Genomic DNA, 26,620 nt, shown 5'->3' on the forward strand with positions numbered 1-26,620 from the left:
TTCATGCCGGCCAAGCCATTGGTGCGAGCGGGGATGCTCCATATTACACCGGGTTGGCCAGTCTTCTACCAAGACAGAAAGAGAGTGTCGACTTCGCGGAACCCCATATCATGTCATTTATCCATCAAATATAACCGGGATTTTCGCCGCTCATGCGCCCATAGTACAAGCAATGCCACTTAGAATTTCATATGCACGTCTGGTTCATTCGCTTCAACCGAGCTATATGTGGAGATTCGCAAGGTGACATGGCTGATATATCTATGTCCCGTATCTCGCTAGGTCCTATGAAATCCTGGCCATTAGCACTGAGTATCAAAACCGCCTTTCCCACTCAGCAGATATGCGGTGGTTGTTGTTTACTGCGCTTCTGCCTTTGCAGAAAGTGCTAGCCATAGGCCAGAATGCCACTATTTCATTTGATGATACTAGTGACAGTATCAAGCTTGCTTCTCGCTACGAGTACGTGCAGATAGCGATTGACGGAGCGGACTGGCCCGGCGTGATTAGAGCTGCCAAAGACCTTGCTGTAGACTTTGGACGTGTCACCGGAACAAATGGCACCGTGAGTCTCATCGGCGGAAGTAATTCGACTGATCACGGGACTCCAATTGGCTTAAATGCGGGAATGATCATAGCTGGAACCATTGGAAACTCACCAACCATTGATAGTATGATTGAATCTGGAATGGTCAATGTGAGCAAGATACAGGGGCAATGGGAGGCTTTCGTGTCAACCATTGTCCCGTCGCCAATGCCGGGAGTTCATGAAGCACTTGTTATTGCAGGTAAGTTGGGTCTAACATTGTTATATTTAAGCTACGTTTTCTTATTTCGAGGTGTAGGAGCTGATCGTCGTGGGACAATCTTCGGCCTCTACGACGTTTCTGAACAGATCGGAATATCTCCGTGGTACTGGTTTGCAGACGTGCCCTGGCAGCAACACGATGGCATCTATGCTCTACGGACTACTAAAGAGCAAGGGTCTCCAAGCGTAAAGTACCGCGGATTCTTCATCAACGACGAAGCACCAGCCCTGACCGGCTGGATGAATCAGCGCTATGCCAAGTCCAAGTATGGCTCTGCTTTTGGATCCGATTTCTACTCTCACGTTTTTGAGCTCCTACTACGACTCAGAGCGAACTATCTATGGCCAGCTATGTGGGGCAGCATGTTCAATGTTGACGACTTGGACAGTCAGCCTCTGGCCGAGGAATACGGCATTGTGATGGGCACAAGCCACACAGAGCCAATGATGAGGGCAACGAATGAACAAACAACATTCATGAAAGGACCGTGGCAGTGGAACATGAATAATGCGTCCATGTACTCTTTTATGCAGGATGGCGCGGAGCGTGCAAAAGGGCACGAAAGTCTCTTCACGATGGGAGCTCGTGGCAATGCAGATACAGCTTTGAACGGAGATGATGCCATATCTCAATTGGAAAGCATCATTGAAAATCAACGAAAAATTCTAAATGACGTTTATGGCAATGAGAGCTCAATGCCGCAAATGTGGTGTCTTTGTGAGTATTCGATTAGTTGTCTTCTTTTGACTAAATAAATCTAGATAAAGAAGTCCAGGACTACTACGACTACGATGGCCTTCGTGCACCGGATGACGTGACTCTCCTTTGGGTAGACGACAATTGGGGTAACATCCGCCGTCTCCCCATTGGTAACGAAACAGGTCGGTCTGGAGGGGCTGGTGTCTACTACGTATATAAATCTATATGTCTACGAGCATGAAAAGAACTCACTGACTTCTCCCACCAGCACTTCGACTATGTTGGCGACCCACGGAACTATAAATGGATAAATACCATCCAGCTCCAGAGGACTTGGGAACAGATGCATTTCGCATATGAGCGCGATGCTCGAGAAATATGGATCGTCAACGTTGGTGATATCAAACCATTAGTATGTGAAATGTGAAAGTTCTACATGGCTCTCTCTAACGTGCAAAGGAAATTCCGATAAGCCACTTTTTCGATCTCGCTTATGACATCGAGCAGTATCGTACCCCTGAGAGCACATCTTGGTGGACAGAACAATGGGCGGCTCGAGAATTCGGTTCTGAACTTGCTGCCGACGTAGCTCAAGTCATCATGACTTATTCCAACCTAGCTGGTAAGCGCAAATACGAGTCCATGGACTCTAGCATATATAGCATCATCAACTATGACGAGGCAAATACTGTCATCAGGCAATGGCAGGATCTCAGCGCTGAAGCACAGGATCTTAGCGATCGCTTAGACGTGGAGGCCCGACCAGCTTACTTTGAGATGATTCTGCACCCAGTGTTAGCAGGAGCCACTGTCTACGATATCCATATTAGTGCAGCGAAGAATCGTCTCTACACATGGCAAGGTCGTACAAGTGCCAATTCGATAGCAAATCACGTCCTCGATCAATGGAACTTCGATCATGAGCTTACTCAACAATATAATCAACTCCTGGATGGGAAGTGGAATCATATGATGGATCAAACCCACTTCTACAACAATTACTGGTATGACACCTCTTACAGGACTCTAAATTGGCTAACAGTCTCTAGGCAAGGGCCCATGAGGCAATCGACGCCCTCGCTATATTATATTCAACTTAGCGAGCGCGGATTGGCAGGAGATCTTGGCTTTGCTGTTGAAGGCCAGAATGGAACAGTCCCAGGAGACGATAAATATCATGGAAATGGCGGAGCCAGTCTCACTTTCCCGCCGATCGACCCGTATAGCCCAAACAGATGGATCGACATCTTCTCATCCGGCACTACTAATGCGACTTGGTCCCTTGAAGGCCCATCATACATTAGATTCTCCCAGTCGTTCGGTGAAATTTCCCCCAGCGTCAACCCATCCGACATCAGAGTCTGGGTGTCGGTTGACTGGACTAGAGCCCCTACAGGCTCGACCATGGCACGTATTAACGCAACATCATCCACAAACTATGGAACACAATACGAAGCGCCTATCCTTTATCTTCCCATCAATAACACGAAACTTCCCGCAAACTTCACGTCCGGCTTCGTCGAGTCCGACGCCACGATATCCATGGAAGCAGAGCACTACTCGCGCATGACCGGCTCCTCTGATGCCCTATCATATTTCACCATCCCGAACTATGGCAAAACACTGTCCGGAGTAGCACTCACGGACTACAACGCGCCATCACAGAATACCTCCGGGCCTAGCCTTGAGTATGACTTTTACGCCTTCTCGAACATCTCGCGCGTCGCAAACATCTCTCTCATTCTAGGACAGTCACTCAACACAATTCCCTCGCGCCCGCTCAGGTATGCCATTGGCATTGATGACCAGGAGACAAAGACAGTGGCGTATATCACAGATCGGCCGCGAGGGACGTCGCCGTTGGGATGGGAAGCGGCAGTGTTGGACGCGGCGTGGAACAGTACGAGCAATCATACGATCACGGCTGGGAAGCATACGCTGAAGTTCTGGGCGCTAGAGCCGGGATTAATTCTGACGAAAATCGTTATAAATCTTGGTGGCGTACGACAGAGCTATCTCGGGCCCCCAGAGAGCGTTAGGGTTGGAAGGAAATAGTACTGGCACATGAGTCGTGAGACATATCTCTGTATTTCGTAAGAAACGGATGATGTTCGCAGAACTAGGCTATCTAACTTGAATACTATATTAATAAGTCTATTCATTTAGTAATATCACTCGTCACTCCTGCTAAATCATATAGATCTGCATATATGTCGATAGTCTCATTATGTATCTGAAGGTAAAACCTTGGTTGGATACACTTGATAGGATCTTAGATACCAGGTAAATGTATGTAAACTATACTATTTAAGCAAGCTGATCAGGGTTTGAACAAATGTTCTAGATCTGTAGATTGTTTAGAAAAGGATATGGATGACATAAAAAAAGTGGATAGATGTTAATGGTTTGCCATAATACGAGACGGATATAGAGTCAAGAAATAGCTCACCTCTCGTCGGAATGCTGTTTCGATCCTTGTTCATCCCCTTTGAAAAAATGTCTGAATCATCGAATGCCTCGCTTCTCGCTCGAACCTTGGCCCTCATGTAGCGATATGCGTTCCAAATGAAAAGTACTATCCCCGTTATGCCCACACATGTCCCCGTATATACACGCCAGTTTGCATCTCCTTGGATGTTGAAAACGTTAGCTTGCCAGATCGACTAATATTACACGTTAGCAAGGCGTACAAGGGGAAGCAGATACCTTACAGTAACTAGGGATGCGGGAAGAAAGATGAGTGTGATGACAGTGATTGATTTCATTGTCTCACTATCCCGAGCCGCCAGCTGTGCTACCTTTGCAGAGTTCAACGCTACTAGCAGATTCCTTTCGCTATCCTTCTGAGCAACAAGACTGAATGACTGCATCTGTGTTAGCGTAACAATGCTGAAGGACCCTGACTTCCCGACGTACAACTTGTATTTGTGCCTGGATCCGCTTCATCATCTCATCCAATTTGTCCCTAGCAAATTCGATTTTCGCCTTATAGAACTCTATCCTTCCTTTGACCGCTGCATAGCTCGCCTTCTCCGTACCCACACCCCCAATCTCACTACGCAGTTTCTCCATTTGACAGAGTGTCGCACTGCAAAACTCCCCCAGTTTGATCATATATCTCATCACCGTCTCACAATGACACAGCTCCACACTTACCGCATGCTGCTGCCGGAGCAGATTATGCCAGTCCGCAAAAAAGGTCTTCTGCGCCTCGCTCAGCGGCCGGCCCCAGCCAGGCCTTGTCATGCCTGTGGCTGTTTCCAGCTCCATGACTTCACGGCGCAGATGGTTGAGCCATTGCAAGTACGAGTCGACACGCTGCTCGAAAACAAGCTGCAGCAGGGCGGCGGGATGGGCGCGGTGCGCAGCGGAGAGGCGGTGCCAACGGGTGAGGATACTAAAATTAGTCTCTTCTTTGGCGGTGGCGAGGAGGGCGGCGGCGGAGAGGTCGGAGATGCGAACTCGCAGTGCGAGGTTTATGATTTTGCTATTTCGAGGGGCGCGTAGAACGATTGCTGCAGATATCAGTGAGACTGGGGGAAAGTTGCGGTTTCGTGGTGTGAAGTACATAGGGCTTCAGGGGTGCCACTATCGTCACATTGCAAGTAGCGGGACATGTGGAATTGGTCGCTTTTCCAGACTTCAGGTAGGTAGGGCGGGAAGTCGCATGTCTCTAGGAGACATTGCAGAGTTGATTTCTCTATCTGCATAGGGTATGGATTATCTTGGTCATCTCTTGGGTCTCCAGTGGTTGTTCTGATCTTTGTGCTCAGTACAAGAATTGTGTCAGATTGGTGAAGTGCAAAGTGTGGTCTCGTACATTAATACGATCTGCGGCTTTGCATTCCTCACGCCTGATTTGAACAAACTTGTGATGGAGGCCTGAATGATACAATCAGAATGGGTGATAACTTATACATATAAAGCAGCTCACGATGTCTTTCAGCTTTCCCCTCAGGGAATTATCTTCAAGCCAATCGTCTTGCGTACTGGGCGAATCTGTGGACCAATATTTCACTCGAGTCTTACTGGAACATTTCAGCGCTTGCACGTCCATCGAGAGAGCTATTGCGCAGCACTTTTGTATAAAACATAGAAATTGCTGGATATATGATATCGGTGTCGTGCTCAAAGCTAGAAATTGGGATTTGTAGCTGAGGCGCAGCCTCACAGCGAGGCTTAGAAGCTAAACCTAAATCGAGTAGAAGCGCCATATCCATGATCACAGCATGCATAGCGGTTCTACGGGCATCAAGAGACATCAGTACAATGGATAGATGGATCTTTTCTTTGTTGATAGATTTCCTATTGGGGTAGGTACTATTTATCATCAATACTATAATACCCGGCTGGCCCATGAAGAGTTGGGTGCTAACCTTTTGTGAAGAAGCTTGTTCGGTAACTGCGTCATCGATCTCTAGCCCCGATCTACCACTCCGCAGATCGAAAATATCCATGTTTGAGTTTCAGCATTCTCTCGGACACGGTCGTGCTATCACATCTGAACAGGTCAGCACCTCTTAATGCAATTACCCATCAAGTTCGCATGTCGCATCCGCAAGCATCTTTGTATAAAGCAACCACGTAGACTTGATATCACGTACGCGCCACACCAACCGCTGTATAAGCTTGCCTCTCGTTTATTGCATTCCAGCAAGGCCACAATGGCACCGAAACGCAAAGCGAACGCCTCAATTGGCTACTCCGATGCTGCTGGCGAGAGCTCAAATAAACGCTCGAAGAACTCGCAACCTGCACCCAAGGCTTTCACCAATGGCCACGAACGGAGTCCTGGTACAGGCAATGCGGAGGGCTCTAAATTCGACCACACGCGTCCGGAAGAGCGCTCCGGTATTGTTCAGCGCAAATACTACCCGGCCGAAATGTCAAATGAGCGATGCGCGCAGTACAACAACAATGAGATCCCTCGACCGATCGCACTCCTTGAAAACGCCATCAAAGATACAAAGGCAGAGCGGGATAAAATTGCTGTTGGCAGGAGTGTGATACATTGGTATAAGCGGGACTTGAGAACAAAGGACAACAAGGGACTGAGCTTGGCTGCGGCGAAAGCACGCGAGGCTAAAGTGCCCCTGATATGTATGTTTGTGGTCAGTCCGCAGGACTACGAGGCACATTTCACAGGGTCAGCTAGGGTAGACTTTGAGTTAAGGACACTGAAGGTGCTGCAGAAAGATTTAGCAGAGTTAGACGTGCCATTATATGTGGAGACGGTAGAAAAGAGGAAAGACGCGCCGAAGAGGATTCTCGAATTAGCAGATGAATGGGGCGCGAAACACTTATTTTGCAATATTGAATATGAGGTTGATGAGCTGCGGCGAGAGACCATGCTCATCCGGCGAGGTCTCGAAAAGGGCATTGCTGTGTGTCCTGTACATGACGATGTCATCGTCGCGCCCGGTAGTCTTCAAACAGGAACAGGTAAGCAGTACGCGGTATACACTCCATGGTACCGTTCCTGGGTCGCTCACATCCACGCGCATCCCGAACTTCTTGATGAACATCCAAGGCCGTCATCAAACCCTCCCTCAGCGCGCAAGAAGTTTCCCAAGCTCTTCGACGTGCCAATTCCAGACGCGCCAGCGAACAAACGGCTCGAACCGAACGATCAGAAACGCTTCGAGCACCTCTGGCCCGCTGGGGAACATGAGGCGCTGGACCGCCTACAGCGTTTCCTCGCTGAGAAAATAAGAAATTACAAGGATGCGCGTAATATTCCGTCTGCGAATGGCACGGCGGTCGTCAGCGTGCACCATAGCGTGGGAACACTTGCTGCACGGACGAGCGTACGGGCTGCGCGCGATGCAAATAGCAGCAAGAAGCTCGATGGAGGGAGTGAAGGTGCAAAAACATGGATATCGGAGGTAGCATGGCGCGACTTCTACAAGCATGTGCTGGCCCATTGGCCATATATCTGCATGTTCAAGCCATTCAAATATGAGTATACGAATGTGGAGTGGGAGTATAACGATAAACATTTCAAGGCATGGACTGAGGGTAAAACGGGATACCCACTGGGTAAGAAGTTTGAGGTCCTGAATTCAGGGCAAATACTGACAATGATACAGTGGATGCAGCAATGCGTCAGATGAAGACCACTGGCTACATGCATAACCGCTGCCGAATGGTCGTCGCATCCTTCCTAGCCAAAGATTTACTGCTTGACTGGCGACTAGGCGAAAAGCATTTCATGCTTGGTTTGGTAGACGCAGACTTTGCGTCTAATAACGGCGGCTGGGGCTTTTCAGCGTCGACAGGTGTGGACCCTCAACCATACTTCCGCATATTTAATCCGATTACACAGAGCGAGAAGTTTGATCCTGAAGGTGATTATATTCGAAAGTGGGTCGAGGAGCTCAAGCACGTTAAAGGGAAGGCGATCCATGATCCATATGGCAGAGGAGCGGCGGATACGGCAAGGAAGGGTGGATACCCGAAGATGATTGTGGACCATGCAACATGTCGGAAACGGGCGCTTGATAGGTACAAGGCGGGTACAGGGCGAGAGACAGCGTAGGTGAGCATTCTCGTAACCTTTTCTCGCGGGATGCAATCTTTTTTGTGTGCCTTCAACGCGATTCAATGCCATTCAATGCCACAGTATCTTCATATGCGCTCCCTAATGCATCCCTTGGTTTAACCCCATGAACTCCTCCCGCTCTTTCTTCATTGCCTCCTTCACAATCGCTCCGCACATCTTCGCATACGGATTTGTCCGCACACTCATCTCTCTCGCCGTGCGATCTCCATATCTGCCCCCGAGAAAGAATTCCCTGCTGGCCTGCTCTTCCAACTCGTCCTTCGTCCGCGCACGCACCGGCCCAACGAGCAGGGCACTTTCCTGCGCCGCTGTCGCCGCTTTCATAAGAAGGTATCCCCGGTGTGTATGTGCTGCCGCGAGCAGCCGGACTTGGTGCGGCGACACTGGCGATATAGGAGACGCAGGCGAAGCATGTGTTATACACGCGTCCAGGTCTGCGAAGAGCGCCTCCACCTCTGTTGCGTTCTCATGGGCGAACAAGGGGTCGCAGAGCGCGAGACGTCGGGCTTGTGCGCGGTTCGCGTATGCAGAGGCATATGTCGGTTCCTGGTTTATGATGTCGGTAAGGGCAGATATTGCGGTTTGTATCGCGTGTGCAGAAGGGTGAGGGACGTTCAGCGGCCGGATTGCGCTTGCTTCGAGGGCGCGCAGAGTGGAGAGGGTGGAAGAGGCGATGGATGGGTAGGGAGGAAGGGAGGCGTCTGTTTTGGGGGTTGAGTTTGGTGAGGATTCGGGGTCAAATAGGGCTGTGAGGACGCGGGCGTCATTGGATGTGAGGTCGATTGAGGGCATCATGGTGATCGATGTGGTATTGGAGAGAGTGATCACTGCGTTCCGGTGACAGTCATGGCGGACTTGAGAGCTCTATTGTAGATATGCAGGTAAGCAGACACTGAAACTTAGCGGAGGGAATCATGATCCCTGGCTGACAAGTCCGATTCGCGTGTTGGTTCGAGAGCAGTGGTGTAAAACGCGATGGAATACACGGTTCGGAGCGGGAGGGAGTTGTTAAGGTGTGGCACGGTGAGCCGATGAGAGCCGCGGTCCTGTGATTTCCGCCTATGCCAAATTTGACGTGTGTAGAATAAGTACCACAGACTGAGTGGGGGAAACACCCAGATAATACTGGCTTATTTTAGTAACGGCAAATGCTGTGACCTGAGATATCCGCCAACATCAAATCCCATGAACGAATCACTTCGGTATTCCACGGTCTTATAAGGTGGAGAACAAGATATATGCAAGCGATCCCGAAGAGCCTTGTCTCCGCCTGTAATGCCCCCGCAAGGGCAGGTGACCATGGAACGGAGGTGGGAGAAGTGTTTTGGTATATAGGTGCTATACAGGGCTGTGCGATTCTTCGATCTCTGCAACGTCCAAGGTCAGTATACTTAGGTACCTGCTTCGAAGTGACATATTCATCATGGCACCAATTGCCCTATCACCACCTTCCTCGCCATCAACACAAGCTGCTCAACTGGTACCCAGTATCGACAGCTACAAAGGTTACCATCATGTGCATTGGTACGTGGGAAATGCTAAGCAAGCGGCTGCATACTATGTCTCGCGTATGGGGTTCGAGCGAGTTGCGTACAAAGGACTCGAGACTGGTTCAAGAGCTACTGCTTCACATGTTATTCGGAATGGATCCGTAACATTTGTCCTGACATCGCCGCTGCGATGTATGGAGCAAATCGATCGTTTCGGCCCAGAAGAGCAAACACTATTGAAGGATATCCATGCGCACCAAGAGAGACACGGGGACGCTGTGAAAGGTCAGCCAATGACGAAGACGTACCAGAGTGATAATTAATGCTGTCGTAGACGTTGCCTTCGAAGTGGACAACCTAGATGTCATCTTCTCAGCTGCTCTCAAAAATGGCGCGAAAGTTATATCAGAGCCCAAGTTACTCTCCGACTCTTTCGGTAGCCTCAAAACCGCCACGATACAGACGTATGGCGACACCACTCACACACTAATTGAAAAGTCGACATACTCCGGGGTTTTTCTTCCTGGATACCGCTCAGAAACAGTAAAGGATCCTTTATCAAAGTTTCTTCCAAAAGTAGGGCTCGACGCAATCGACCATTGCGTTGGAAATCAGGACTGGGACGAGATGGAGGATGTGTGCGACTATTACGAAAATGTACTTGGCTTCCATCGATTCTGGTCAGTTGATGACAAAGACATCTGCACCGAATACAGTGCACTCAAATCTATTGTCATGTCGAGCGAAAATGATATGGTAAAGATGCCCATCAACGAGCCAGCGAAGGGTAAGAAGCAGAGCCAGATTGAGGAGTATGTCGACTTCTATGGTGGTGCTGGTGTCCAGCATATCGCATTGAGAACGGATAATATCATCGATGCTATCACGAACCTGAAGGCTCGCGGCATGGAGTTTATCAAAGTTCCGGAAACGTATTATGATTCGATGAAGATGCGCTTGAAGAGAGCTGGGTTAACGCTGAATGAAGATTTCGAGACTCTCAAGAGCCTCGACATTCTCATAGACTTCGACGAGGGTGGATACCTCCTTCAGCTGTTCACGAAGCACCTGATGGATCGTCCTACAGTCTTCATTGAGATCATCCAGAGAAATAACTTTTCTGGGTTTGGTGCTGGTAACTTCAAGTCGCTGTTCGAGGCTATCGAAAGAGAGCAAGAGCTGAGAGGCAATCTTGTGTAGAGGGAAACATTATTCATTTCCAGCATATGTAGCATTGGGTTGGAGTATTTGTCGTCGTTCGTAGAGGCTGCTCAAGGCATAGTCGGTATATGTGCTAATGTCCAGTAGCAAAAAGATTCGGGTTCCGTGCTAAAATCGTCGCTCCGTAAAACAGTACTCATGCTCCTTATCATTTATCCCACCCATACTTGGCATTCCAAGCCGAAAAGCATACAAACAATACGAGCACAGATCCTGGCCGGGCCCGTCACGTATGAATCTTTTATTTCGCATAACGCCCACTGTGGACGCCATCCCTCATAACGCGTAGCGTGTTTTATTACTGGTGGTGGTCGTTCTACAATGGGAACGTAGGTAAACAACTACGTCATCCTCACGGCATCCTTGAAGGGCTAACCAAGTGACCACTGTCATGATTGCCGCTGACAGCATTACATCCTAGAGCCACAAGATGCAGCACCCGACGCATGCAGTCCATCAATATCATCTAGTCTGCACACAGCGCTGTAGCACGGCTATGTTGACCTTCTGTAGTTGCGGCAGTCTTCTTCTTTAGTCATGACTGTCTCCTACCAAGAAGCCCTTAACGTTATACTACAGCAAGCAGAGATACAACGGGAGACCTTACCGGACCCGAGTGAACTTGTGGCTCTCGAGAAAGCTGTGGGACGCGTCGCCAGCCACTGTTATGAAGCTGTAACGCACACTCCCTCGTTCGATTGTGCTGCTACAAACGGCTATGCCGTTTGTTCAGCTTTGACTTCCGAGGCCAGGAATGTAGCACCAATCACTTTCTTCGTCTATGGCACGCAAGCTGCTGGAGACAACCCAATGACGGTGCCTGGAGTCCGCCTGAACGGTGCCATACCATGTGTTGAAATCACGACAGGTGCAAGATTCCCAAAAGCTTCGACCAATATGGACTTTGATGCTTGTGTCCCTTTTGAGGATACTATTGAGCTTCCAGGAAAGATACACGGATGCAAGCAAATCCAGATCAGGAGGCCTGTATTGCATAATGCTCATCGACGGCTCGCGGATGATGACTTCCACTTGGAAGACGAAGTTCTTAGGAGTGGCATGAAAGTTACGTCGCAGCATATATTGGCACTCGCGTCTCTGGGAGTTCAGACTGTCGCAGTGAAGAAGATACCACGGGTCGGGGTATGGTCCACAGGGAAAGAGCTCGAGTCTAGGATAGATATTGAGCAGAGGCGAGATCGAGTCCCTGATGCGAATGGCCCGTACATCATATCTGCCCTTGAAGAGCTCGGAATCGATGCTGAATTTTTGGGAATTATCGATGACGAAGAAGAGGCCATCAAGCAAGCCGTCACGTCGGCCAATAGATCAAGATTCGATATCTTGATAACTACTGGGGGCACTTCGGAGGGACGATTTGATAACGTTCGCTCGGCCATCGAGGCCTGCGGCGCTGAAGTTCTATTCAGCAAAATTGCAGTACAGCCTGGCAGTCCAACCTTATTTGCTACGATACCTCGATTACCTATCATCTCCAGCTGCAGAATGCTTTCCCCGCAGCCATCAAATGGCGACCAGTTCATAGCGTTTTTTGGCCTTCCAGGTGGTCCGGTAGCGGCAGCAGCTTGCATGAAGTTCTTTGTAGCCGCGTATATCAAACAATGGCGATGTGAACCAGGACACGAGTCTTTGGGTTGTCATCTCTTGAATATCTCGCCACAGTCTGGGACGTCGGCAAAGTCACAACGATTATCGACTTCTCACTCCCGGCCACAAGAAAGTGATGTTTTCAAGCATGGAACAATTGCCATCAATGGATCCACGGCGTGGGCAGTGCCAAGTCCCGAGCAGAATGATTCAAAGATAAAATCCTTCCTCAAAAGCTCGTGTTGGATGCATCTGCCAGCCGGCCCATCTACTAAGTCAAACGGCGATGTGGTGCGTTGTTATTCAATTCAAGAGGGCGACAATATCATCGAGAAAATTATCTTTGGTCATGAGCGCAAAGACGAAACAAAGTCCGCCAGTGAAGGATAGGATGACCTTCGAGCTAACCTAAGAGCTGTTCAGGAGAACGGATCAGGATCCTCTTCGCCGCACCGGTCGCCAATCATCATTCATCTCGGGTACTTGCATTGTTCAGTGTACCATCCGTGTTGTCTGGTGACTGGAGTTCTTCACATTTGAGTCGCTTCTATAGACTCCTCAGCTCCGGATGGTGAATCCCGGAGTTTCTATGGAATTGTTCCAGCACGAATGGATTCTAGATGTCTGACAGAGGCTCAACCAGTCCATCAGCTATTGCGAAGCAGATCAAAAGCTTCGAAGTCTTGTGGCGGATCTTCTCAAGGCCCTGCCACTCCCCTAGAAATGGTGACAAGCTACAAGCCATCTCGCAAGCGGACTATACCGATGGACCGCACTTCGGCTTACTACGGGTCCAATCGATTCCAGATCTCTTATCTGATCATCTTCGGGTAGCCTTGTCTTCTGGTTGGGACTCTTAATCACCACTTTTTCAACCTCCCTATCCCATACGAAACGAATTTCTTTACCGAGCTTTCGCAACTTTGATGGCCATCAGTCTCTTGCATTCGCGTGTTCTTCACTAAACAGACCTTTTGTCACATGCGCTTAGCGTTTGTTTTCTAGACAACCGAAATATGGATCGCATCGTCATGCATTTGGGCTGGTTTTCCATTGACCCAGGTTCGGCGTCCTCGTCCGTCCCATGACTACCTACGGACCAAGAAGAGTAGCTTGATACCTACTGGTTTTGTTCCTGGCATAGCTGATAGATCAAAGTGTATGGTATCCAGTCATACACAATCGGGCATTTCATCTGATCTCTTCCGGTGAAACGGCATCGAACTATGCTATACTCCAGACCCTGTTACGAATCAATGATTTCTTGACGCAACAATACGTTCATTCTTGGGCTACATTAGATGGTGTCTCAATCTTCTACCATTGACGGTTAGTGACTATCTGAGGACTTGGGACATGACTCCTGAGTCAGTCATTCCTGACCTTGTTCTGTCATTTTGCATTAGTGTAACGTGAAGCTCGTGTCATAAATCAACATCACGTTTCTATATTACTGTTATAACCAGCTATTTCCGTTCCATGTTTACTCCTGTTGTTCTTCTAGATTAACGCGGGTGACATAACCTTCATTCTTATAAAGTCTTCAACGGTGTTTTCGATTCTAGACACAAATCCAGAACTCCAGATGTAAACAATCGCTTGGCGGAAATAATGGCATTATTAAAACTAAGCCCACGATACTTACTACCGCACCTGTACCAGTACGACTCTGTCTTAGGTGTTGTAGATGAAGCTCTACTACAGTAGTGTACATTCTCCATAACACGGCTTACTTCCGGACTTCGTTTCACAAAAATCCCCTGAAACTTCATTTGGTCATTCACACAGGTAGAGTATTCCCCTGCTATGACAAACCCCTTCGAAGCAAATCCGTCAGTGTTGTAAGAATATATGCGAGCATAGCTTTGTGTAGCAATAACTACGTGGGGGCTGATGCAAACCATTGTGTACGTGTTTCTCTTTATGTCACTCTAGCCTAATTTCGTGGTCTCATAAGCGACTGCTGTCTCCAATGGATCGGCCATGCTCAAGAGAAGCTTTTCATCATCAACCTCATACATCCACGCTCTTGTGATCCTGAAGCCATCATCATCTTTCAGCCATACCACCCTCCAGCCAAAGGTTCGAAATATCTTCAAGGTCTTCTTCTCAGCCATCTCATATGTCCAAGCAAATGCAGCGTGCGCGCTTCATCCGTCGACGACACCAACAAATCCTCGAGGATGTCGAAAAGCTCAAATACGAAGCTACCGCTCATCAAGACTCGAAGACTCACCGTAGCTTTCCAAAGTGGTTCTGCCTCTACGGCATATACATGAGCTGCGCTTTCCTGTTCCGCATACTCGTCCTCTTCGTCCTTGTCCGCAGCTACCACTACATGTACAACCACTACATGATCCACCACATTCATCAGATGAGATTTACGGTTCCTCATATGGAGGTTTTACTCTTCGAATACCTTGTCTTTCCATCATTTGTCGTCGGTGTCATAATGCACTCGATCGGCAGCATTTTCGACAGCTGGACATACGCAAAGCTGCTCGACGACGAGCCAAAGACAGTGCACGCAATGACTGAGCAGATGAAGAGAAGATTCGAAGCTCATATGTTCCGCCTCAATGGCCTGACTGAGGAATTCGAGTATAATGTTATGGCTTCAGCAAAAATGATTAGGAAGACGAAGGAGGACAATATAAGGATCAGGAAGGGCTTCGTAAAGAAGGTGTGGATTTCAAAGAAAGTGTAGAAGTTTATCTCGAGGTACAGAAGTGTGAAACCCAGGGGGCAATAGCGATAGAGAGGGTTTCTACGCTGAAGACAGTCAAGATCATGGTGGCATAAGAACGACAGGCAGCTTCCATTGGGGCGTACGACGGAAGATATGATACTCTCATAGGATCAAATAACAGAATTATATCGATATTGAAAGCATAGTGTACTGATGTGCTATGGACTGATAAACACGAATGTACGTACGTTGAGAACATCATTCGAACGTAAAGCGGATCTCCAAGCTCAAAATTCGAGTCATCAAAAAGAGAACCAAGGACGGGCCTAGCGACGCATACTGAGATACTATATAAAAGACCAGTAGGTTTTTTTAGTATTGGTGATAGCCCCCGTCGTCAAGACTTTCCTTCTAACCCAAGGTCTCCTGGTAGGGTGAAGGATCTGCGCCCCTAATGGGGACAAACCTCATGTAATTAGGATCATCAACTTGATATATACATATTAAGGAAGGGGTTTTCGTTATATTCTGGATTGAAACAAGCAGAGCTATCGACTTTGTGGCTCTTCTTATGCTACTAACCAAGATCGCATCAGTTCTCTTCGATATAAGCTACGCACGAAAGGTCTAACATGACAAAGAGTATAACATTGATAGCTACACGATAGTGAGGTTCTGTACCATCTAACAATCCATGCTATTGAGTTTTACTTGATTGCTCTAGCCAACATATCCCATATAGTGACCTGCTCACACGTCCAGACATTCGATTCTCATTCGGTCCTTGTGTCTCGGTCTGCTTTAGCATAGCTCTTCCGTCTTGTTCGCCAGCTTTGTCAATTTTTTTTTTCCTTCAATACCTTTTTATTCAAATTCATCCACTCTGGCACTGCCTGGACCCAAGAGTCAATAGTTCAGTCGAGAGCATTTGCTGGTAGATCCGAAGAGCTTGGAGCGATTTTATTTCTCCGGCAGTCCAGCCGGGGTGAATGGGAACTGGTGACATGGAGGCGAGAAGACAGGCAACTTCTTCGATGCTATGTTGGTGTCTTCTTGCGAGGCGTCCTGATAACGTGGGTATCCATCCGAGCAAGTGCTCAAGGGGGCTTTCGGTGTCTCGAAATCCATTGTTTTCGTCACTTGTCCAAATATGATCAGCTTGGGGTGAAACAGAATCCAATGGCAATTTGTGGTCCATGCCAATGCTGTTACAATATGTATAACACTCACCTATCTGGTCACGTTCCGATACGTATTTACGATCGAAGGACGAATCTGGAGTACCATAGGTCTCATAGCCTTTGAGATCTGCTTCGTATGCTGAAACACCATTATCTTGTGGTAAAGGTGAGATTTCTACTGCTTTACTGATGCCGACCCGACGCACTCGGTCTTTGCTTGAGTTGCTATATCCTGGAAGTAGCCCACGTCCTGATCCAGATCTAAGAGTTGGGCCCACGAACTGGCGGTAGCGGATTCTTTTACCAATGAGCTCGTATTCGGGGTCTGCATGCCAGTTCCAACTGTAGAGTGAAATATCGGATGACAAGGGTGGAGCATTGACATCGAGGACGCTCAAGGGTAAACCATCTTCAGTCGAACCGGCTGCCATTCTGTTGTAGTCTAACAATGGTAGCAGCTGTGTATTGGAAATTTGGAAGAAGTTATTGGAAAGATGACGACTAAAACTGTCTTACGGCTGGTGAAAAGCTCAGAGATGGTGTGACTAGTAAGGATGACGGCAACGAGAAAATTTGACAACGCAGAGACATTGCCACAGGCCCAATTTAACGGCTTTACCGGCTTCTAGAACCCCCTAGCAGGTCTGTATGTCGTTTAGGTGATTCTAAACTTTGTTTGAGTTGATTCATCTATCCAACGAGTCAACGACTTTAGTGAATTCCTCCCAAGCGAAACTGATATGAATGCTAGTCCTGCTCTTCCACCAGAGACAACTTTTTGTGGGAGATAGATTCATTGTGGATGTTTCTGGACACTCTTCTATATACTACTTTGATGGGGGCTGTAGCATTCATGTGCTTTCCGCCGCTTCCAGAGCACACTGGTTAAAAAGTCGTTGATATGCCTTCACGTACAGTTCAGTCTCTTCTATCGATATTACATAACTTTCCGCCATTCTTGTTTTTGCCTCTTGGTCCGTCTTTCAGTGCCACTTATGGTTTATCCACATTCCTAAGCCGTTCAATACACAGCATAATTTCCTCCTTCGACTTCCGGTACTCATTCTTGAGCGATAAATAACACTTTCAAAGCCCTTCGACTCGTGATTATATTACCTCGTCTTCCTCCCGTAACCTGAATCTTTTATGATGAGTCATATCAGTTCTATCTCTAAGGCTGGTATTGTTTCTCAGGTTCGCAGATCGAACTCTCAAGCTTCCGTGCCCAGTCTGGTAGGAGGTTGGGATCTGGTATTCTTAAACAGAGTAGTGACAGATCCATCGAGATTGCGCAGGTTGCAACTCATATAACTAAAAATATATCTTCGTACGCGTCGATCAAGAGCTTTGCAGAGAGGGTGAGCGAAATATCCGATAGAAACACTCAGCTAGACTGCTAGGAAGAACTAGTATGGTATGATTCATGGTGACTGCTTGGCAGATTTGATACCTGGACGCATGTTTCCGATGGGATACGAACAGTATGCAGTGGACACATAACTATCGAGGATGGGTATTAGGCTATGTCGTTGGACCTATGGTTCTGAAATGACATGAAGTGGTCCTAGAGAATAATTGCGGTGCTCAGTGCTAGTGGAGGTGCGTTCACGTAACTGCGAATTGCGAGACAGCACGTAAAATGAAGTAACGTAGGTTGTGATCGCAAATGACACACACAATAATCATAGAGAAGATGGCCTCAGTCAACTAAGTCTTGATATACTTTTGTTTGATCAATAAACTAGCAAAAGAAGAGCAGTGACAGTGTAGACGCAAGACACTACACACGGAATTTGAAGGATATACAATGACGTATACCACCATAAAGCTGCTGTCAATCTTTTGGAATGGTCTCCAGCCTCGTCTAGGACACCTACATCCACTCTGATATTTCACATCCTGCCAGATAGAACAGTACACCCATTAGTATGCTGTCAGTGTCGTCGAAGTCGGCTCAGCCTCTGTCTTATGCGATAACTCATGCTAGTGGGTTCACGCGGCTGGCCCACAGTTTGAGCCTCTGACAGATTCACAGGGGTACACCGAGTGTAATTCGAGCTCGACTCCTGAATATGAGTCGGGGAATCAGACTTTGTATCATTTGCTGCGACCGGACTTGTCGAGATCGATGTGTGGTTCAACGTTAAGTTCAGAAAGCTGGCTTCAGAGCCTGCATTGGCGGCCACTGCTATTTCTCCTGAGGGTATCCGCGGCATGTAGATAGCTCGGCGGCGATGGCGGCGATGACGGCGCTGCTCATCAGTCTGTCTATTGCCTGTCACTGTTGTGTCTGGTTTCTGGGACGTTTCCTGATCCGTGATTTCTATTTCATCCTGAAGAGTTGCTGCAGGCACGGTCGGGTCGTCACCTATAGACTGAAAAGGACTGCTCGCTAGGGCCAGATGTGCGAGCTCGCAGCGGCGACTGTCGCTGTTCCTGTTTGTATCTGGACTATCCTTGGTACTGAGGCTGTTTTCGATGTCTTTCTCTATTGGCGCCATTGATGCATGGTACAGAGTTGCATTCTCGCGGTTCAAGTTGCAGATCTTTTCTTCGAGTCCCGATACCTCATTCTGCTTTTCTTGTATGATATTTCTTAAGTGCACTTCAAGTTCTTGGAAGTGAACGATCTCTAATGACTGTTCTTCATAGATCCTCTCAATGCGTTGGTTTTCGGCCAGGACACGTCGATTTGCGTTGCAAGCTGCCTGGATAGAATTGACTATACCCACGCATTCTTCAAGATAGACGGCTTGAATAGCCGCGACAGAATCGTATAGGTATCTAATAGCTTCATCGCGGAGACGAATATCGCGGGACCGATCGTGGAATCTCTGTTCTAGTTCTGCGAACTTTGCTTGGAGTTCTCTGAGTTGAGTCCGGTGGGTCTGGCAAGTTTCATTGCTTGCATCTCTGCTGATTTCTGTAGAGATGGTCAGTTTTCCCGGTTGGTCGCGAACTTCGTATACGTACCCGCAATGCCAATAGCATTACCTGACTCACTCATGTCAGACGATGCTATACAAGCTGATGTAGTTGGTTCTGAACAACGTAAAAAGCTGACAAGTAGCGTTTCGATAGACCTGATAAGTTCAATCTTACATCAAACCCAAACAATGAAGAATACCGACAAGGTTAGGTCTTAGACCGAGGTGAGTAAGTGTACAAGGTGCAACTCAAAGGCGATAGCAGCGAGGTAGTAGTTGTTGACGTGAGTGAGGTGCTGTTGGACCCTATTTTTAAGTCAAGTCAATGATCAAAGCAAATTGCCGCTGTTACATTCTTCAACATTGCTTTTCGTCACACGCCAGTGATTTCACTTATGCAAATCTTCGCATTAGAGGTAAACACACTACTAAGGGAAGCCTTACTGATTTCTTATGGTCAACAGACACTCCTCTGTCATAGATAGGTCAAAGTTTACAATATTAATTAGACACAGAAGTCTGCGACGGGAAATTAGCTCAGAGGAAACGTGTGATGTATAATCAGCTAAGCTATCTGTCCACTAGGTCCACACTTGTCTTACTGCGATCTTGAAGTTAGTAGTTATGAGGTACATAAAAGAGTTTTAGACTGCTTAAGTTGGATTGAATTCGAGCTTTCATCTCACGAGTGTGCATGAGCAGATTTCTTTTGGGCAATCACCGAAATTCGGATAGTCCTATGCTCGACCAAATAGAGCGATCTATGCCATCACAGCTGTTGAAGTCTATGCGACGGCTTGCTGTCAATGCTAGTGAGATAGGACGTGAGGGCACTGTAGTAATCCTGACTAGAGCGTATCCAACACGAGAGGACTGAGTGTTGCACCCCAGACGGATCGAGTCCTATATATAGGGTAAATGTGACCATCATACTCAACGACATAAGAACCTGAGGTATGTGATAATCTGGAGATAGATGACAATACTCGTAAAGGCGGTGCTACATTGCAAGCAAAGGCATGAATCCTCCTCCCTCCTGAGTAAGCCCCTTTTCCTATGTCTACAACACGATCTCATCCATCGTCGACACTACAAGCTTCCACTTATGCCGGCTGCATATACACCACTAGAACCATGTCCCTTAGACATAATCTATGGAAGTTAGTGGGAACCTGTAGCGTTCACTGTATCATCAAGGGCTTCTTTGACAATATTGTTCATGACACTGTTGAAATCTGCTCTTTTTAGGGTGTATCAGCCGCAAATGCTGATTGACTGTCCACGTTGTGCTTGCCAAAAATTTCCTGAACAGTGAAGTAGAAACGGTCGAAGGCAAGTGATCTTGGGAACCTAATACCTTGACATGTCATATGGACACAGACACATGTTCTTGCGCACATCATCCATTCCAGGAGGCCTGGGATAGTAAGTACGGACCTGTACGACTATGGCCTCGGACAATAATTGCGTAAAGAAGACCTGAATGATTGAATCGAGTTCCAGTTTAAGCTTCCGGACTAATATATGCTACTGTGAATTGTGAGTCAGAAGTCTATTGAGGGAGATTGCCAGGGCTGTGTAGCCGACAAAAATCGCTCTTCTAGACATCCCGTTATTTGTTGTTCTTCGGAGGACAATGCCAACCTTTGTCAAATTCCATTAAGTAGGGAAGTTCCAAATGAAATCCAACGTGCCGTCATCAAGTCTTGGAAATGACTGCAGGCCGTCAAGGCTGAACGGCGGTATATTGGTATCAAAAGGCAAAGTCAGCCAGTCGTCCCTCAAAGTCATGTCCGTCAGATCCGGCTGCATGGACGGTATTTGAACCACGCCCATATCATCGTCTGTCTGTGTTGTATTCCAGTCATTGTTGACTGTCCTTTCCGCTGATTGTGGGCGACTGTAAAATTTGGGAGGACGAGACGACACCTTGAAGCTGCGTCGGAGTCTTGTGAGGTGCAACTCAAGTAGCGTGGCGTATCGTGACGCCAGATGCATATCATCGAGAGAACTTGCACGCATACTCTGGATGGCTCGACTTATAACACCCAGACTGCTCTGGAGTTTCGTGTTCCACACGCCTAAACTGAGCCCCTTTATGAGGAAGATAGAACTGGACGTGATCCGTAGGAAGACTCTGACTGGAGCATAGCGTAATGAACCTGATTCGGCGAGACTTATGATTCGCTCTAGAATCTCGCAACTACCATCTACTACCTCTTGGACGAATTCGTAGTCAGATGCATCGGCTTGTGCAGAGCCTGACTCAGCTTCTGTCATTGTGCGCTCTACAACAGCTTGCATCCCAAGTGAGTTCATATAGACCTTGACGTATTGGAATTCAATGTTGAGGGTCTCCAAAAAGCAATGACTGAAAGCTGAACAGTATTAGAATCATAAGATGCTGTATATGATCCCTGCTTAACATACTTTGGTTTTCCAAATGCTTGGATCTCCACTGGTCCAATAATGGCTGAAAGTGTTCCAATAGTGAAATATATTTCCCATTGCTCAGAATCTGTTTTGTATAGACTGGAGATGGGAAAAACATGTCCGAAACCGATTTGAGTAATTTCGTTAGATCGATCCAGGCTGTCATGAAAGCCTGCCATTCATCGCCACTTTTAGAAGCCCCTGACCGGCGACCCTGCACAGTTTGGTTCAGGCCTTGTGGCACCATTGAGGTGTGTCCAAGACGGGACGATAACTGTTCTGTGTACACATAGAGCAGTTTCTTCGTTCGCAGGAATCGAGTTGTTGTTCTTTCTGTATATGCTTGAGGCTGGTCTTTCCCTATTGCAAGCTTCTTCTCATCATCAAACACCCCACGCTCGTGAGCTAGAGTGAGTGCTGTCCCAAGAAGCATCCATGACATTCGATCCGATCGTCTGACAGACTCAATGACGTCATGAAGCCATTTATTGGAGGCAGCAAGGTCTTCGCAGGGTACCTTAGGTGTAGGTTCTACAACGTTAGTATCGAGCTCCGGGGGTACAAGATCAGCATCCCACCCGTCGATAGCAGGCGGGAAGTGTAAGATACGAGGGTGCCATTCCACGATAAGAAGTAGAGCTTCGATAGAGCCGACATTCCTAGTCCGTGGATACTTGCCTTTTTCTTGACCCAGAGTGATTTTCATAAGCAGATGTTGCAGATGCTCCCAGAGCCTGTGATGGATGAAATAGCTCCTCGATGCACCTCCTGAGCCCTCGAGTACGTTGTAGCGAGAGGAAATCATCAAGATAGTGGTGCAGAGAACGGGTTCCTCTGTGACTAGAATGGGATGATTTTCATGATTTGCGTAGAAGTCGGTCAAAATGGGCGATAGCGGGTGCATGTGTCTGAAGAACAGCTCTACATAGGTCAAAGCCTCTTCTGCTGAGAAGAGACCCATGCGGACGAAACGACAAGCATTCCAGGTCTTCAGAACTTCGGGGCTGGACCGCGTTGTTACCAATGAATGTGTGAAGGGAAAGGTAGAAAGACTCGCAGTAGGAGTCTGATATGTAGTGGTCTGCACATTGGTGGCAGAGGTCTCGTCCTCTGACTGACCTTCGTCCGTACGACTATTTGGGTGTTCTGCCGCCTGAAATAAAATGTCAAGGGCATCTTTACTGTTGGACACAACAGTTCTCATGACTGATTTCCTAAAGGAAGTAGCATCCTCGTTGATTCGTGCAGATGCTGCAGGTCGAGATACTGTTGCGGTCCCGGTGTGAGAATCATGGATTTCTGGGCTGAGATGAAACCGCACGCCTGTAATATCATCTGATTCCCTGTTTGCCGCGTCCGTCACTTCTTCATTTATTTCATCCCGTTTGCGTTTTTTCGTCCAGGACCTCTCGTCACTGAAAATACATTCTCTTAACTCCCTGCGACACCGTTGACACGGTGGGCCAGCATCTGGAACATCACATTTGGCCTTCCGTTTTCGACATGGAATGCAAGCCTTGTACGCCCGCTGAAACTCTTTTTGGCCGGACGTAGATCGTGCCTTATTCGTAGACTCCACCGACTGGGCTACATGTGTTGCGTCCGGCGAGGCCTGAGACATATTGTACGAACCTCACGCATTGGATTCAGGGCAGGTTATTGAAGGAATGTCGCGGAGATTCGAAGTCAAGCGAGAGGAGAAAAGCTAGGGTATATTTTACCATTACGAAATTGTCATCATATTATTGCCACTATGATAACCAGAAAAATTAAGCGATATTTGCAAACTCCAATTGATCGCGGAAAGCAACGGCCGCGGCTAGCTAAGGGCGCCAAGCCCTCCAGCTCCAAAATTACATAACTAGGTATCATCACAGGAAGACTAATAAGCAGAGAGTTGTAATGCCATGAAACTAAGGTCGATAGCATCGCGCGAGATCGGTGATTCTAAAGTCATTATCAAATAGTGAATGGCCATTATGATATATTTAGTTCGCGATGGTGATATTGGTAGACAGATATTTGCTTATTGCTCACCAGACTTATTCTGGTCCTGATCTACCTGCTTTCCTTTCTTAAACCGAGCTTCTGCTGCTCTCGCAATAACCTCTCGTCGGCTCATTTGTCCTGTCTCGACATCAACGTTACTGTCTTTCTCCTCCCCTCGGCCAAGCACAAATTCACCGCCCGCCCAACCACCTTCGTCAATATGATCCTCGCTTGAGCCTGGCTCGGGTTCGTAGAAGGCATCGTTCGTAAGTGCTTGACCACCACTCTTCCAGTCTGCTTTGCTGACCTCCTTTTCTATCTCCCTGCATAGCTTCCAGAACTTCTGGTCATGCGGTCCATGGACGTTGTGAGCAAGCTCATGGCAAAGTGTGTTACGGATTGTCTTATAGTCCCTATAACCGTCCATCGCATCAGTACGTAGCCTCAATTCTATCACTTCGCCTTTATTTCTGTTCAAGCCCAGTGTCCGTGACACCCCTTCATGCGACGCAGACGTGTGTGCCGCTGGATCCATCTCCGTGAGCAAAGGAACAGAGAACTTGTGGTTGCGCATTGCCGCTCGAATCCCAGGGTCATCGCGCAAACGCTCCAAAAATGCAAGCGACCGTTCGGGATGTGGAAATTGTGGGAGAGGACGGAGAGTGTGGAAAGTGTACTCGGCATCCTCCCTTACACGTTGCCAATCACGCGTTCGAACGGGCTTTGCAGAAGATATCGGGGAGGCCTTTCGAGGTCTCGTCGCCTCTGAGATTGATGCTGCCAGTCTTGAGAGCTCCTCATGCGTAGGAGCGAGTAATGTGATTTTTCGGTTCACAAGAGAGCGGAGTGGTAATGAAGGGTCTTTGAACGGAACGCGCTGGAGGCCAAGTTTCGGCACTAGTAGTTTTTGATGAGACTGAGGTATCCCGAGCTCTTCGTGAATTCGGTCAGAGAGGTCTATGAGTGTCGCATTGCTGGGGAACGAGTATGCATGAGGCTTGCCATGATGTATGACTGTGAGGATGACGCAAGACTCTTCAGACATCATAGAATCGGGAGAAAACTGTACGGTAATCTTCGCTAGAATTTGGTGTTAGTTGCTAGCAGTATGAAGTTTGGAGACGACTTGAACACAAGCAGTATGCGCGGAGTGTGCACTAGAGACGTGTATGTAGTGATTGAGGCAAAGTTCTCAATTCAGTCAAAAATTATATCCAAGGAATGGATTATTGACCTACGTCGGGTCGAAAGTAATCGATCATCGGTGTTTGTAAGCAAACTCCGCGGTATCACCTAGCTTCGCCTAAACTTGCCAGACATCAGCGGGATCCTAACATGGTGGATAATAGCCATTCTCGCGCAAGCTGGCAAATTATCCACTTGGAACATTTTCACTTCTAGAGCCTCGACATGCCAGCCCTTAACATGGAACAACAGCATGCTCCTGATGAAGTCAGAGTATTAGAACAGCTTCGCGCCCAGCTTCATACCTTGTGCGGAGCTTCACATACCATGATCATGAAATTGCAATACGGCACGGATCAAGACTCCCTACCGCCATGGTATATCGCATGAGGCCTAAGTTAAGGCATATGTCACAGCTAACAAAGTCAGGCCTGTTGTGCAATCTTCGATCAATGATATCGCTCGGAACCTCCAGACGATCCAGACGATCATGGCCAGCTCCGTACGGTCCAAAAACGCGGATTCCAACGAGTCCAAGGAGTCAAATATAGACTTTCTTCAGTCCGCGCATGTTCATACGCTTCCAAACTTCCCAGCCTCTGCGCAGCGAGACTTGTTGTATACTATGTTGCGGAAAAAGCTGGATAATCCTGTCGAAGATTGGTTCTCTGATATCACAAATACCACCAATTCGGTGTCGGATGAAAACCTCGATAACGTACAGCTACGTGAACTTTGGAACTGGGCTCCCGTAAAAAGTAATAAGATTGCGAGGACGCAGCTGGGCCTAATTGGCGTGGACGAGAGTGAAGACGAGGGCGAAACTGAGGATGAGAATGGGGACGAAGATGAAGACCACTTCGAAGATAGCTTGGAGGATGGCAAGGTGACTGAAGCCAAAGAAGACAAGATGCAGGGGGTGCAGACTGAAGATAGGCGGGGAAGCGATATGCTACAAGAACAACAACAGAGGAGAGCCAGTATAGCTGAACACGAGCCAGGCATACATGCGAGGAAGATGATGGACCTGATCCAGATTTTGCCATTCTCTCTGACCGGTACTCTTGGTAGCGCGCCCTCTATGCCGACCTTGTCAAGAAAGTGATGCACGATATGGTTCAGGTATTGCTCGGGACACAAACTACATGACCAAGTTTAGAAAGCGCTAACCTCAGAATCGTCCTACGATCAAAAGATCAACCGGGCATCTGAGCTATCAACGGCGCTAACACCTGCATCTTGAATCCGGAGCCTTATTCGGCTAACCCGATAACCATGTCTGATAGCTCATGACCGGGCGATTGAGGCTGCCTATGGCGAGGGAGAATGCATCCGACCCGGGCTTTCTTCCTCGGATAGAATAATAGTAGTGAAGACAGGCACGCTTGAACGAGTCTGGTTCTACCTAAGATTGATTCAATCATGGATGGCGTTGCCGAACACAGTTAGCGGGGCCAGGATAAATGTTTCTACATAGCTGTAGCTGGCATACATTAGATGACTACTAATACTAGACACGCAACTGTAACACCTGCGATACAGCAGCGTCGCATCAATGGTTTCTTCCGAGGGCTCTTTACCAGTTCAACCATGATTATGATAGCCCCGCACTAGATTAGCCGGAAACAGCTGTCCTGTCCGACGAATGAATATCCACAACTAGATCTTATCTTTGGCGAGCTCTGGAGCATGCTCTCCACCCTTACATTCAGCTGTAATATGCCGGTTGTCTCGAACCAGCAGTAGTCGGCTTAGGTCTTTGAACAGAAACATGTACGGTGGTGTGCGGGCTTCGAAGCTTTCAGGATGTACTCTGTATAAAACCCT

At 47.8% G+C, this 26,620-nt stretch overlaps 12 protein-coding genes across 12 annotated transcripts; 6 read left to right on the top strand and 6 right to left on the bottom strand.

The window, feature by feature from the left end:
- Positions 1-343: 343 nt before the first annotated feature.
- EJ05DRAFT_503454 (uncharacterized protein) lies at positions 344-3,563 on the top strand (the record flags this gene model as incomplete). The annotated part of the gene is made up of 6 exons (XM_033747419.1): positions 344-788; positions 846-1,526; positions 1,571-1,719; positions 1,777-1,920; positions 1,968-2,512; positions 2,558-3,563. The coding sequence occupies 6 exons, from the start codon at positions 344-346 to the stop codon at positions 3,561-3,563; spliced, it is 2,970 nt and encodes a 989-aa protein (XP_033597597.1).
- An 80-nt stretch (positions 3,564-3,643) lies between these two features.
- EJ05DRAFT_513456 (uncharacterized protein) lies at positions 3,644-5,269 on the bottom strand. Its single transcript, XM_033748438.1, has 5 exons — positions 5,077-5,269; positions 4,425-5,023; positions 4,220-4,372; positions 3,958-4,171; positions 3,644-3,854 (listed from the first exon to the last, which is right to left on the bottom strand). The coding sequence occupies exons 1-5, from the start codon at positions 5,216-5,218 to the stop codon at positions 3,829-3,831; spliced, it is 1,134 nt and encodes a 377-aa protein (XP_033597598.1). The 5' UTR covers positions 5,219-5,269; the 3' UTR covers positions 3,644-3,828.
- Positions 5,270-5,778: 509 nt separating this feature from the next.
- Positions 5,779-8,132, top strand: EJ05DRAFT_478955 (photolyase). The gene is made up of 3 exons (XM_033744567.1): positions 5,779-5,821; positions 5,896-7,547; positions 7,598-8,132. The coding sequence occupies exons 2-3, from the start codon at positions 6,173-6,175 to the stop codon at positions 8,044-8,046; spliced, it is 1,824 nt and encodes a 607-aa protein (XP_033597599.1). The 5' UTR covers positions 5,779-5,821; positions 5,896-6,172; the 3' UTR covers positions 8,047-8,132.
- Positions 7,886-9,159, bottom strand: EJ05DRAFT_124068 (uncharacterized protein). Its single transcript, XM_033739093.1, has one exon. It carries the CDS (start codon positions 8,863-8,865, stop codon positions 8,149-8,151), a length of 717 nt encoding a protein of 238 aa, XP_033597600.1. The 5' UTR covers positions 8,866-9,159; the 3' UTR covers positions 7,886-8,148.
- A 291-nt stretch (positions 9,160-9,450) lies between these two features.
- Positions 9,451-10,864, top strand: EJ05DRAFT_478958 (4-hydroxyphenylpyruvate dioxygenase). Its single transcript, XM_033744568.1, has 2 exons — positions 9,451-9,845; positions 9,895-10,864. Exons 1-2 carry the CDS (start codon positions 9,494-9,496, stop codon positions 10,758-10,760), a joined length of 1,218 nt encoding a protein of 405 aa, XP_033597601.1. The 5' UTR covers positions 9,451-9,493; the 3' UTR covers positions 10,761-10,864.
- A 454-nt stretch (positions 10,865-11,318) lies between these two features.
- EJ05DRAFT_503459 (molybdopterin biosynthesis protein) lies at positions 11,319-12,779 on the top strand (the record flags this gene model as incomplete). The annotated part of the gene is made up of 1 exon (XM_033747420.1): positions 11,319-12,779. One exon carries the CDS (start codon positions 11,319-11,321, stop codon positions 12,777-12,779), a length of 1,461 nt encoding a protein of 486 aa, XP_033597602.1.
- Positions 12,780-14,425: 1,646 nt separating this feature from the next.
- EJ05DRAFT_478959 (uncharacterized protein) lies at positions 14,426-15,162 on the top strand. The gene has a single exon (XM_033744569.1). The coding sequence runs from the start codon at positions 14,512-14,514 to the stop codon at positions 15,094-15,096; it is 585 nt and encodes a 194-aa protein (XP_033597603.1). The 5' UTR covers positions 14,426-14,511; the 3' UTR covers positions 15,097-15,162.
- A 790-nt stretch (positions 15,163-15,952) lies between these two features.
- On the bottom strand, positions 15,953-16,690 carry EJ05DRAFT_488690 (uncharacterized protein; the record flags this gene model as incomplete). The annotated part of the gene is made up of 1 exon (XM_033745735.1): positions 15,953-16,690. One exon carries the CDS (start codon positions 16,688-16,690, stop codon positions 15,953-15,955), a length of 738 nt encoding a protein of 245 aa, XP_033597604.1.
- Positions 16,691-18,193: 1,503 nt separating this feature from the next.
- EJ05DRAFT_519875 (uncharacterized protein) lies at positions 18,194-19,448 on the bottom strand (the record flags this gene model as incomplete). Its single annotated transcript, XM_033748732.1, has 2 exons — positions 19,233-19,448; positions 18,194-19,182 (listed from the first exon to the last, which is right to left on the bottom strand). Exons 1-2 carry the CDS (start codon positions 19,264-19,266, stop codon positions 18,194-18,196), a joined length of 1,023 nt encoding a protein of 340 aa, XP_033597605.1. The 5' UTR covers positions 19,267-19,448.
- A 1,397-nt stretch (positions 19,449-20,845) lies between these two features.
- Positions 20,846-23,240, bottom strand: EJ05DRAFT_494195 (uncharacterized protein; the record flags this gene model as incomplete). Its single annotated transcript, XM_033746177.1, has 2 exons — positions 20,846-21,564; positions 21,617-23,240. 2 exons carry the CDS (start codon positions 23,238-23,240, stop codon positions 20,846-20,848), a joined length of 2,343 nt encoding a protein of 780 aa, XP_033597606.1.
- A 405-nt stretch (positions 23,241-23,645) lies between these two features.
- On the bottom strand, positions 23,646-24,653 carry EJ05DRAFT_503464 (ubiquitin/metalloprotease fusion protein; the record flags this gene model as incomplete). The annotated part of the gene is made up of 1 exon (XM_033747421.1): positions 23,646-24,653. The coding sequence occupies one exon, from the start codon at positions 24,651-24,653 to the stop codon at positions 23,646-23,648; it is 1,008 nt and encodes a 335-aa protein (XP_033597607.1).
- A 365-nt stretch (positions 24,654-25,018) lies between these two features.
- EJ05DRAFT_503465 (uncharacterized protein) lies at positions 25,019-25,898 on the top strand (the record flags this gene model as incomplete). The annotated part of the gene is made up of 2 exons (XM_033747422.1): positions 25,019-25,170; positions 25,223-25,898. The coding sequence occupies 2 exons, from the start codon at positions 25,019-25,021 to the stop codon at positions 25,896-25,898; spliced, it is 828 nt and encodes a 275-aa protein (XP_033597608.1).
- Positions 25,899-26,620: the final 722 nt, after the last annotated feature.

Source organism: Pseudovirgaria hyperparasitica (genome assembly GCF_010093815.1).
Source record: "Pseudovirgaria hyperparasitica strain CBS 121739 unplaced genomic scaffold EJ05scaffold_14, whole genome shotgun sequence".
Taxonomy (NCBI): Eukaryota; Fungi; Ascomycota; class Dothideomycetes; order Acrospermales; family Acrospermaceae; genus Pseudovirgaria; species Pseudovirgaria hyperparasitica.